General features: G+C 42.5%; 1 protein-coding gene across 4 annotated transcripts in view; it reads right to left on the bottom strand.

Moving 5' to 3' along the window:
• The window catches only part of CERS6 (ceramide synthase 6), a 322884-nt gene that overhangs the window by 69618 nt on the left and 240188 nt on the right, over positions 1-13078 (bottom strand). For all 4 annotated transcript variants that reach the window (XM_073807612.1, XM_019922828.3, XM_073807613.1 and 1 more), the window contains 2 exons: positions 12664-12714; positions 10070-10162 (listed from right to left, as the gene is read on the bottom strand). In XM_073807612.1, coding sequence (XP_073663713.1) covers positions 10070-10162; positions 12664-12714 — 144 coding nt within the window. The remainder of the gene's footprint in view (positions 1-10069; positions 10163-12663; positions 12715-13078) is intronic.

Raw genomic sequence — 13078 nt, forward strand, 5'->3', positions numbered from 1 at the left:
AGGCAGGTCCAGACTTTTTCCTGGACTCCCTCCCGGCTAGCTGTGGTGCACTAGCCCCCTTCAGGCTGTGTTCACGCAACCAACCCCAGTCCTCTCTCTGGGATCTGACCTCTGAAGCCCGAGCCTCAGCTCCCAGCCCTGCCCGCCCCAGCGGGTGAGCAGACAAGCCTCTCAGGCTGGTAAGTGCTGGTCGGCACCAACTCTCTGTGCGGGAATCTCTCCGCTTTGCCCTCTGCACCCCTGTTTCTGCGCTCTTCTCCGTGGCTCCGATGCTTCCCCCCCACCCCCCATCTCCGCCAGTGAAGGGGCTTCCTAGTGTGTGGAACCCTTTCCTCCTTCACAGCTCCCTCCCAGAGGTGCAGGTCCCATCCCTATTCTTTTGTCTCTGTTTATTCTGTTTTCTTTTGCCCTACCCAGGTACGTTCGGGAGTTTCTTGCCTTTTGGGAGGTTTGAGGTCTTCTGCCAGCGTTCAGTAGGTGTTCTGTAGTTGTTCCACATGTAGATGTATTTTTGATGTATTTGTGGGGAGGAAGGTGATCTCCACGTCTTACTCCTCCACCATCTTGAAGGTCCTCTCCCAAAGACACTTTTGAAAACACATGTAAGTGAGAGACTACCAAATAGAACAAGGTCACTTCTAGAAGGCAGGAAGAAAAGGGGGATTAAGAGCAAAGGTGAGGATTAGCCATGAGTAGAAGAGCTTTCTCCTCTTGGGAGGCCAAAGAGAACGATATGAGATGGGTCTGTTTATATTTAAGGGGATAGAAATGGAGGGAATTCACCAAGTCAGGGAGTTAGAGCCATAACAAGCCAAAGTAGGTGTTTTCCCAAGACTCCTAGGATGACTTATGGGAAACTCCCCAAAGGAAGCAGAATGACTAAATCTCCCAATGAAAGTGATACCTTCCAAGCATCAGTGGCACCTCCTGAGAGAGGGTGGGATCCCTGAGGCCCCAGACTTAAGGACCCAGAGCCCTGGACCAGCAGCATTGTGTGGCCCTGGGAGTCGTCTCTCTGTAATGTGGTGATGATGTGGCCCCTTGCACCACGCTGGAAGAAGAGGTTCCTGCTGTCACCCTTCATGCCCTGGAGAGCAGTATGTGCCACTGCACTGCCCCAGGGCTATCCAGGGGCTGGTCATCTAACTGTGAGATCTAAAGACACTTAAGAGCCTCTCGCCTGGCCAGGCACCTGGGAGTTTGATTGCTGGAATAAGCTACTAGTTGAGGCAGCCTTTGAATAAAATCTCATAAAATTGCCCCATACAATATTTTTTCTTTCCCAGACAATGCTGTTCCATTGTTGGCCCACCAGCCTGCACACAGCCCTAGGTTGCAATGCTTTGATCACAAATGGTGGCTTACTAAAATGAACTGCCTCTTCTTCCCTTCTTTGATTCTGAAGTCACTGTAGTGAGAGAGAAACAGGACAGAGGACCCAGAGTCAGGAATATATGCCTCGGAAGAAACCTAAGCTTCAAGGGCAGGATATTGCTACTCCAGTCACAAGTGGACACACAGAACACTTTGGTGCCTCTGTGAAAGAGAGGTTAAGTGGCCTGCCTGCCTGTGTCTGCAAGTAGCAGCACTGGGGTTACACAGAGAGAATTCTACATCATCCGCCATCCCTCTCGGGATGTTCAGATGTCATCTGGCATGATTTTAGCTTTTCAAGCAAAGAAAAGAGACGCTGATACAATCTGAGGCACTACCCGAGAGTCATCTCCTTAGGAGAGACTTAAAAATAATCTAGATGAGCAGTTCTCAAATGTTTTGGTCTCAGGAGTCTTTTATATTCTTAAAAATTATTGAGGACACCAGAAAGTGTTCGTTTATGTGGGTCATATCTATCGGTATTTACATTGGATATGGAAACTGAGAAATTTAAAAAACATGTAAAACACATTTATTCATTTATTTTAAATGAAGTTCATTATATATTAATTAACATAATATATTTACGAAAAGTATTTTCCAAAATTAAAAAAAAAATCATGAGAAGAGTAGCCTTGTTTTACATGATTGCAAATCTCTTTGATGTCTGACTCATGTTGGATTCTCATCACTGCATATATATTCAATATGTTTCCCTGTTATTTTGGTTAAAGTCTATAAAGAAAATCTGGTATCACACAGTTGGAAAAGGCAGAAGTACCTTAATAGTCTTTTCAGATAGTTAAGGATATTCTTTCTTGATACTGTACCAAAACTTGACAAGAGGGATATTCTTAAAGGTTAGTTGCAATGTGGAATTGAAAACTATATCAATAAACTTTTCATATTCTATTCCATAAAATCCTTTGGTCTGTCTTGACCTTCGAGTGGATCTTTCACTCAGGCATAATTCTGGAGCATCATGCATTGTCACTTGGAAAATACTGGCTCACGGAGTTAATGAGACAGATTGTCACATAGTATTTTAAAAATCACATTTACTAACATCACTATCAATCTCATGAGAAAAGTCTTTAAGCATTGAGACGCTATCAAGGTCTTGCTGTTGGACATAAGCTTTTCTAAAAATCTAATTTTTTTCTTGAAAGCTTGAGTTGTATCATTGACAACAAATAATGTCAATGGTTTTACTTGAAACAACCTTGAAAAGTTCACTTTGTGCTTTTCAAGAATGCGTCTACCAAATACACAAGTTGGAATAAACATAGTTTGTCATTCTTTCAAGTAAAAATGAGATTCTCTGGGGGAAAAAAGCAGCTAGTACGTCCCTCAATGCAAACCACTAACTACACATGATTTTTCTTGAGCACACTGTACAGTGTTCTGCCACAGAAGCTCTTTATGCCTCCTTCCCATTTCATCACACAAACTAATTTTTAAAATGTATACTCAAGAATAGAGATTTAATCAGATTAACACTTTTTACTGCTTCAACAAGAGCACTGTCAAGTGAAACTGACATTTTTTTTCTTCCTGCAAGCGCACGGCAGCGAGGAACACAAAACTACTCATACTGTTTGGTGCCACTGCTAGCAGTTTTGCCGTTACTTTAGCACGATTAGTGCAAATTTCAATGCAGTAAGAAAGGCAAATGACATCCTAGTATTATGATGAAGTCAGTTTTAATGTTGCAGATCTCCTGAAAGGGTCTCAGAAATCTCCAGGTGTCTGCAGACCACACTTTGAGAACTGCTATATAGACAAATGATTTTCAAAAATTGTTCTAGGAGATGATAATCAGCTTATTAATAATAGCTGCACAGTCAGGATAAGCTAGGTTATGAGGCAAAAAGAAAGCCCTTAAAATCTCAGTGGTTTATACCAAAGGCCTGTTTCTTATTTACTACGTGTTACCAATTGGCTGGACAAAGGGCACTCTGTTTATCACCATCACTTAGGGACCCAGACTGATGGAGCAGCCTCCATCTCAAATGTTACCAATCGCTGTACTAGAGGGGAAAAGAGACTCTAGTGGGTCTCACACCAGCAATTACATTACATTACTGACTGGAGTCAGTTCTGCTTACAGCCTACCAGTCACACGGCCCCATCCAACCACAAGAAGGGGCAAGGCTGAGTACAATCCTCCATGTGCCTGAGAGTAGAGAGCTGGCAATATTTGGTGAATCATATTAATGATTACAGTTAACAGCTGACATACATGGTGCATTTGTTATGTGCCAAGCACTGTTTCAACAGCATGTGTCACTTATTTATGCTCTCAACACTCCCATGAGGTCAGTTATATGAACTCTATTCTTTGGATCAGGACACAAAGGTACAGAGAGGGAAAGTAACTTGCTGAAGGTCACACCAAATTAGAAGTGGTGCTGGGCAGGTAGATGGACTCCAGAGCCCATGATTTTACCCTCTAAGAAGCCATATTACCCATAATTTTTCCCCAGTCTAGAACAAAATGAGAGATAAAACCTTTTTCATAATGATAAATGGAAAGGATTGTCCTTTATTACAAGGTGCCTTTTCTCCTTTAAAATATTAACATGTTCTTTCTTTTATGAATTGATGGTAGTAAGTGGTAGGTACTTTTAAAATTTCCTTACTAGGAAAAGTAAAACGTTGGCAACCTTAAGTTAGTCCCTTTTCCTAATTAATCTTGTTCACTTTAATTGACCAAAAATACGAAAATTTGCGAGCACTAGTTTGGGAGGTTTTTTGATTTGTTTCTGGTCTTAGCACTATGTTTTGATTCAACCCAATTTTGGTCATTATGTGCTAGGTACTGCTCTGAGCTCTGTCAAGCATTGTACTAGATGGTTTCACGGATATTGTTTTATTTAATTCTATGCCATACTGCTTCCTTATTAAATGATCAAAACATGCATTTTTTTTTTTTTTTTTTTTTTTTACCCTAAAGCTAATTGAAGCAGGAAAGATCTGGAGCATGGCAGGCCCTCAAAAGGCAGCTGAAGCGCTCATAGCAATGAACACCAGTTATTTTCTATGCAAGTTACTAAAGAGCAAACACAAGCCTGTCAATAAGTTTCTTGCTAAACTTAATCATCATCTTCTCTCTCTCTTAGGGATCTTTTATGAGATGTAGATTTTCTCTCAGGTTAAAGACCAAAAGAGCAACAAGCTGATTTTACCCGCTGGGCCCTGGAACTCGGCCATAGATGATTTCCTGCAAAGGACCCCGAACACGAGCAAGGTTCACTGGCCAAGGGCCCAGGCCATCAAGCCCAACAGCAGCTTAGTTAAAAGGGACACAGGGCTTGGATACAAGCAAGCTGTTCTGAGCTCCATCACAGTCATATTTATTAGCTTCCATTAGAAAATGTAGATGTACGGGAGAAATACTCATGGTAAACAGGTGCTAAAAGACAGAATCTTAATAAATATTAAGCCTTGGGAAATAAAAGGTGATTCAAACAATAGTGAATCCCAAGAATATACCTATTGTTTTTGAATAAGGTACCTTAACTATTTCATTTTACAAAAGAAGGAAGGGAAGGAAGGAGAGGAATGGACAGAAAAAAGAAGTAAAAAGTAAGGAAGGAAAGAAAAATCTTCAAAGATATATATATATATATACCTTGGTGGCATATAATAGAATACTTAAATTTTAATTCCATTATATTAAATGACTACATCTTAGCTAGTCCCTTCCCTCTGCGGAGATTAACAGTATGTATATCGTCACTGACCAAATAAGTACCAACCCTGGAAATGATCAAGAGAGACAGTGCATTCTGTCACCACAGGGATGAAAGTTCTCCAATCATTTTTTATTTTTACATCTTTATTGGGGTATAATTGCTTTACAATGGTGTGTTAGTTTCTGCTCCATAACAAAGCGAATCAGCCATACATATACACATGTTCCCATATCTCTTCCCTCTTGCGTCTCCCTCCCTCCCACCCTTCCTATCCCACCATCATTTTTAAACTCCAGATTCTATTTGGAAACAGAGCACTTAAAAGAAAAAAAAAGACGGCAGTACTAGGACGTTTCTAGAGGGGAAGAGTTTGTGAATATAAAAGCCATTTTTAGAAAGACTCATGAACCAATTAAGTCACTAAGAGTTATTTCTGAACTTCATATTTTAAGGTACTGATTCTAACAGCTGGAGGCGTGCATTTGGATCAAACGTTTATGAATTCTGGTGGCTATTTGAAAATGGCTGTTCAAGTTCATTGTCATTTAATAAGGCAACTGTAGAAATATTTTTATAACCTTTCTTTTTTTTTTTTTTTTTTTGCGGTACGCGGGCCTCTCACTGTTGTGGCCTCTCCCGTTGCGGAGCACAGGCTCTGGACGCGCAGGCTCAGCGGCCATGGCTCACGGGCCCAGCCGCTCTGCGGCATGTGGGATCTTCCCAGACCAGGGCACGAACCCGTGTCCCCTGCATCAGCAGGCGGACTCTCAACCACTGCGCCACCAGGGAAGCCCCCCCATAACCTTTCTATTTAACAACCCTACGGATAGCCTTCAGAAGTTGATTTCCATGCTCTGTTGTCAATGGATGTCTTCAAACATCTCTATTCTATAATTAGGAGGCGGGCTGTTTTTAGAGGGTGAGGGTTTAGTTAACAGTTGCCACATAGAAGGTGGGGATGTATTTGGCAGGACAATATACCATAAATCCTCGCTGATGGCTGGAATGGCAGGTCCTCTGGGTGGGAGGGCAGTGAGGAGGGAACCAGCAGGGACCTACAGTAACAGTCAGCAAGACGCGAAGGAGAAAAGCATGGGCTACAACTCATTAATGAGAGGTGGCAACAGAGGAGAAGGCCTTCCTTATTAAAACCTGTGTGGAGTAACAAGCACGTACGGTAGTAGCCAAATTCCCATTTTGTGCAAGAAACAAGAATAAGCCAGCTGCACCATGAACCTGCAAAGGTACTCGGACCAAGGGAAGAAGGGAGGGGTGCCAGATGGCTACAATAAGCTATTAGCGTTGACCAGGAAAACGTATGTATCATTAATTTATAAACACTGACAATATGTACAGGTCTAAATCAATTCCGTGGACCTCACTGCAAAAATGCCCCTTTTTGAAGGCCTTCTCTACACTGACGCAAGGTAAGTTAAAACCATAGAAAATTATACACTTTGACCCTTGAAAATAATCCACTTATAGTAACTATTAAGAAGATGGTCATTTGGCTTAAAACAACAGAGCCTCTATGAGTCCTCGTGGCTCAGTGAAAAGACATGGTAAATGCATGTTAGGAAGCTCAAGCAAGCAGAGGGGCTTGGTGACTTCTGGTGCAGCAACGGCTCCCTAGGACTAGGCTCTTGGGGGCCCAGTAACAGTCAGTTTTGCCTTCATTAATCTCTTTGACTTGAGATGGCATCCCTAATTCTCATTAAGCAAAAGAGGAACTCATAAAATGGCAAAGAACTGCAGAAGGCCTACTATCTCTAATGTCAGGAGCATGGCCAGGCAACACAAGGCAAGAATTGTGGACAATATCTCATCTATGAGTGAATCATGGACCTTCGCTTGGTAAACTTGGGCTCTAATTGATTCCCACATGGCACAACCTTGAAAATTTTACATAAGTTCATCGGACATCAATTTTCCCAACTACAAGACCAGAAGAAGAGTCAAGACTCCTTCTTTGTTATACAACTGTTTTCTGTGACTACCTGGAAAAAATGCTCCTCAAAAGAAAATACAATCTGTATTCTTCAGCCTTAAAAAGGAAGGAAATTCTGACACATGCTACAACATGATGAGTAAGACATTATGCTAAGTGAAATACGTCAGTCACAAAAGGACACATACAGTGTGACTCCACTTAAATAAGGTACGCAGAGTCGTCAGATTCATAGAGACAGAAAGTAGAATGGTGGTTGCCAGGAGTAGAGATTGGGTGAGGAGGGAATGGGGGACTGTTGATTAATGGATACAGAGTTTGCTTTACAAGATGAAAGGGGTTCTGGAAACTGGTTGCACAACAGCACGAATGTGTGTAACACTACTAAACTACACACTTAAAAATGGTTAAGATGGTAAATTTTATGTTTTGCATTTTTCCCACAACTAAAGATTTCAAACATAAATAAATAAATAAAATGCACAATGGGCCTGGCACAGTGGAGACCATCAGTCTACAAGTACTGACCACAGGAATGAACAAGGCTCCTCATATAAGAGAGATGAGATCTAATTGGCATATCATCACTCAAGGATCTTTAAACGTTTTGAGAAATGGACCCAGAGCATTTGGCGCAATGAGTAAGGGAACCACAAACTTTGCGTGTCAATGAGTTATCTGCTACGCCTAAGCCTTAGCTCTTGCAGGGACCGTCCACTTCTGAGAATCAGGTGACATATACCACATTAAGACCATGCTGTCAGGAAAGACAGCCTTTTGCCAACCAAGTAAGCCACTGCCACAGGAGAGCGGCAGGAGCGTACCTGGGGAGGCGATGCAGGTACGAGGGCTGTAGACTCCTAAATGCTTTTCAGCTGCCACATGGATATTTTACAATTTGGCAGATTACCCATGTAACCAAGAAATGGAATGTTATAGTATTTCATTCTATCACAATGCACAGTCCTGTTTGCAAAGGAGCCTGGGAGATAGCCATGAGTAAGGGAGAAGACATTCTGATGAGTCCCTTTATTCATTCACCCTAAACTTACTGAGTCCCACCATAAGCAGGTGCATTGACAGTCACGAGAGATACAAAGATGAACACATCCTGCTCTTTGCCCTCCAAGTCTGGTGAAGGGAGACAGGCAGGTCACCATACCATTAAAAAGTACAATATGGTAAGTATTGGGCACTGGTAAACTAAACACAGAGGAAGAAGTGGTCAAAAACCATGGGAATGAAGAAGGCTTCAAAGAAGAGACTGCTTTGGGGCTTGGTCTGGTCTAGGAGGAAGGGGAATAGAGTAGATTCTAGCCACAGGCAAGGTCTTGTAAAAAACAAAGATGTTATGGGAAAAAAATGTGTTTGAACAATGGTGAGAAGATATCTGTAACTAAGACATGTGTGTGTGTCAAAAGAGGGAGAGAAGGGTGGGCGATAAAACTACAGAGGTGGGTTTGAATCGTGGTGACAACCCTGAATATCACTCCAAGTAGCTTGGCTTTGACTTAAGGTTTGAGAAACAGAATTCTTAGATGGCAGGAAGACAAGAATGACTATTTAGATAGGAGTGCCATTTAAGAGGCCGTTGTAACAGATTAAGCCAAAGTAAAGAGGACTCTAAACGTGTCAGTGATACTAAGGAAGTAGGTACAAGGGGTGGCAAAGAGGAGAGCGAAGGAAAACGTCTAGCTTACATGACTGCCTGTGATAAAGATTACTGGAGGAAGAACAAGACTAGGACAAGATGATGTGTTCGGTCGGGAGCACTTTGTAAGGTTCAGTCTCCTCATTCATAAAAGGAAAATAAATAATAAGTGATAATAAAAGGAAAATAAATAAATAAATAATAAGCAATCAGTTATTACTTATTATTACTTATAAATAATAAGTAATAACAAGTGATCAGTCTTCGGGCGGTTGTGAGGATTAAATGATAAAATAACAAGAAGAACACAATACTATCACTTAAGATTAGATTTGCGGAAGTGTGGACCCAGAGAGGATTTGGGACAGGAGAGAACCATTTGGGAGTTATTGGTATAGAAGTTATGGTTGACAGTGCTGGAGGGTATGAACCTGGATCACCCAGGAAGATGATGTCCTGTAATCTAGGACCAGACCCTGGTGCACGCGAGTATGCAGAGCACGGGGCACTGGGGTGGAGACCAGCAAAGATGACTTGAAGGAATGATCCAAATATGGGAACCTGGAGAAAATAGCTTCATGGAAAAAAAAAAGTGAATAGCCAAAAGTGCCAATTCTGCCCAGAAGCTGGTAGGATGAGAACTAGAATGAGTGGGTCTAACACTTAAGAGGTTAAGAGTACCCTCAGCAAAAGCTATTCCAGCGGAGGGGAGGGGTGAAAACCAGACCACAGTTCGCTTAGGAATGCTGTGTTTTCCTAATGTATTTTGACATTAGATAACTCTTTAATTGGGGAAATCTTCATTCTATAGGGCTGGAACACTGAGATTTTACTCTCTCCCCAGGAGCTACAGATACAATTTTTCTTCTTTTTTTTTCTTGTGGTACACGGGCCTCTCACTGCTGTGGCCTCTCCCATTGCAGAGCACAGGCTCTGGACGCGCAGGCTCAGCGGCCATGGCTCATGGGCCCAGCCGCTCCGTGGCATGTGGGATCCTCCCGGACCGGGGCACGAACCTGTGTCCCCTGCATCGGCAGGCGGACTCTCAACCACTGCGCCACCAGGGAAGCCCCAATTTTTCTTCTTTAATTTGGAGAACAAAGGGACTTGTGAATCAGACTGAGAGGAAATTAATGCTGTTAAGATTCACTGTTATACTTTTTCATGGAGAAAAGAACACTAGGTTTGGTGGGGGGGGGGGAGAGTGAAGAGACAATGGGAATAAAATATAAAACAGCACAAACAAAAGTAGAGAATTTTCTGTAATAATGCCGAAAGTTGTACTAATGCAGTACTGATGGGAGAACAGAAGTGAGTGCCTTTGAGACTCTATATCCATCTGCCTAGGGCCATGAAAGACACCTGTTTACAATCCCTTTACAACACACCCACTCTTACCTTTCTTTTGATATCAGTGAACTGGGAAAACATTAAAGACCAATAAAACGACAGCTCCAGGATATAATAGTAGTGAAGGTCAGGCGTGAGTGGCTGAGGATCAAAGAGAAAAAGGCAAGATTAATAATTAATAGGAAACCAAATCTGTGTGTCAAACATCTCAAGCTCAGTACTGAAAAGTGACATTGTCTTACGCCTCTACAAATTCTGGCCCCATTCTCTCTGTGGATAAGGGAGCTTTGAAGGACGCCTGTAATCCACAGCTTGATGTCATTAGCTTTGTTTCATCTCCAACTAAAAAAGTGTCAATCAGTATGAACGTCTGGCATTGGTACCCGATTCACCACTCATTTTAACAATTGCATTTATGGTACTTAGACATGAGTCTCTAAAGATTCCTTTAGGCAACCTGAAAAAAAATTCTAACATATACACGGAAAGAGTGACTCTGGACAACTCCTGTGAGATTCCACAGCACAGGGACCAGGGAAGGTGAAAGAAACTGGAGTACTCTATGGGTCACTGAGACATAGTTTCAAATTCTGCCTTAATTGGAGCTTTCTTGTCTTTAGGAAATGTTCTGTACATTGTAAATATTAAAAAAAAAAAGATAATTCAAAAACATTTATTAAAAGGTCAGGGGGACAAGGAAGCTGCTAAGAGATACCAGACTAGGCACCCAGCCAGGGAATCTGAGTTTGAGTCCCCGCTCCACAGCTTCAGTAGGGCCTTCGTTTACTTATTGGAAAATGGAGGTAACACCTGCTCTACCTGCCTCACAGGTCCAGGAATGGGGAGAAGCTCAGGGAAGCAGTGGAAGTCAGTAATATTTATTTTGCACATAAATCCATAAAAACAAAACAGAGTTTTAAAAAACCATTTTTGGTGAGTTGTTTTTAATTGTTTCATTGAGTTGTAATGAAACAACTTGCTTTCCCAGGATGAATGAAAGACCTCTGAAACTCATTACATGAACACCTCCACACCGCTGCACACAAGGTGTTGAAACTGAAATGCTTTGTAAACCAATAGCAGCATAATAAGTGACTTTCGCAAGAAGTGAGCAATCACTTGACTACCAACTCTAAGCGCGGACATCAAGAAAAACAGTTGTTCCCCTCATTCATCTTTGTCGACAAAACACAGGAGGACAGGATCCTCTCCACTCAGTATACCATTGCAGGGCACAAAGAGAGGGGTAAATGACAATATTCCAAGTATTTAAGATAGTAAACAGCAGTTGGGCCTGTGAATTACAAGTGTGTACAGTAAGTCATTGCTTTCAACGTTGCTTTAGTCTTGATCAGATAGCCCTGGAATGTTCAGCTCTCTCTGACCATGTCATGTTGCTGATTTAGTCTTTCTTAATTTGAATACACTACATGAAAGAGATGGAAATGCAAACTGGAATCCCCATTTCAACATGTCCCTAGCCTTGAACCTACCCGAGGGGTAGCCAACACCAAACCCTACCCGCTATTGCAACTTGCAGAGAACTTGCAGGGCACACCTGCTCCCATTAACTTTGTTAGACCAAACGCATCTAAAAAGACAACCCAAAGAATCCCAAACTCAAAAATCCAAATTGCTTATCACAATGTCCGTCTCTTTATCACTAAAATACCTGGTTGTATTTGTTTCCCTTAAATAATATATCCCAAATGAACTAGAAATTCTAGAAATGTTTCAGCAAGAAATTTCAAGAACAGTCCCAGCTTTAATATTCCAATAGTAACTGAGCTAGGGACCACAACACATGCTAATATTACTGAATTCATGGACAGAGGCAAAGGTATGTCTGTGGGCAGGGATCTGAAATGCTCCCTGTCTGGGATATGATTTTAAGCTCATTTTCAATGATGCTATTTTTGTCTACATGTAATGGGACAAGCCCATTTTTCTGAGTTCAAGGAAATAGTGCTTTATTTACATCTTTAGAGGCCGCTCCTAAGCCACAGAGTGAACCAAACTCAGCACGCCAGCTCCAGCCCCTCCCTTGAGCTCTGCCCGCTAGGTGCCGAGACAGGCCAGGGCTGTTATCCGGTCCTCAGTGACCCAAAGCAGACTGGCTGTTAGAAAAGGAATTATCCGGGCTTCCCTGGTGGCGCAGTGGTTGAGAGTCCGCCTGCTGATGCAGGGGACACGGGTTCATGCCCGGTCCGGGAAGATCCCACATGCCGCGGAGCAGCTGGGCCCGTGAGCCATGGCCGCTGAGGCTGTGCGTCCGGAGCCTGTGCTCCGCAATGGGAGAGGCCAAAACAGTGAGAGGCCTGCGTACCGCAAAAAAAAAAAAAAAAAAAAAAAAAAAAAAAAGAAAGAAAAGGAATTATCCACTTTCTGATGTGACTGTATCTTACTCTCCAGCAAATGCACCTTCCACACTTCCTCCATCTGCTCAAGCTTTGATTCTAACACAAACTACCTCTCTCACTAGGCTGTGTCCACCATTAAGCAGCAGGGGGTATGGCGGGGGGGGGGGGTGGGGAGGCAAGCAAAGTGGCTGCCCAACCTGCTGGGACCTGCCTGAAACCATGGCGCTGACCTAAGAAAGGTACTTTACATGTGTAAAAACCCAGACGGTAATGTGTCCTTACCTGATAGGGGTAGTTGTACCAGCAGTGTCTTGTATTCCACAGCCAGGGGGTCTGTAAAACATGACAAAGAAACACATTTCACATGTTTTGGAAAAGAAGCGGGAGAAGGGATGTTTATGACAGGTTCTGGCCCCCCAGTATTTGGGGATTTCAACAAACTACCTGTGTAAGAACTGAAGGACTCAGTATAATTAGGAATAGGAGAGCAAAGCCATGAGGATTCCATCATACATTCTCTCTGAGTAATCTTCTAAACTCAACCCGCAGTATTTCAGGCCACTTCCGGGATAGAGTCCTAGCTGGTGTTTTTGAATATTTTGCTGGTCCTGTAGACACATCCCTGCTAGGTAACCAGCCTCAACAGCAGAGCCCTTCAAGTGTCTCATCAAGACCAGCTGCAAATCATCAATCTATT

The sequence above is a fragment of the Tursiops truncatus genome, chromosome 7, assembly GCF_011762595.2.
Source record: "Tursiops truncatus isolate mTurTru1 chromosome 7, mTurTru1.mat.Y, whole genome shotgun sequence".
NCBI lineage: Eukaryota > Metazoa > Chordata > Mammalia > Artiodactyla > Delphinidae > Tursiops > Tursiops truncatus.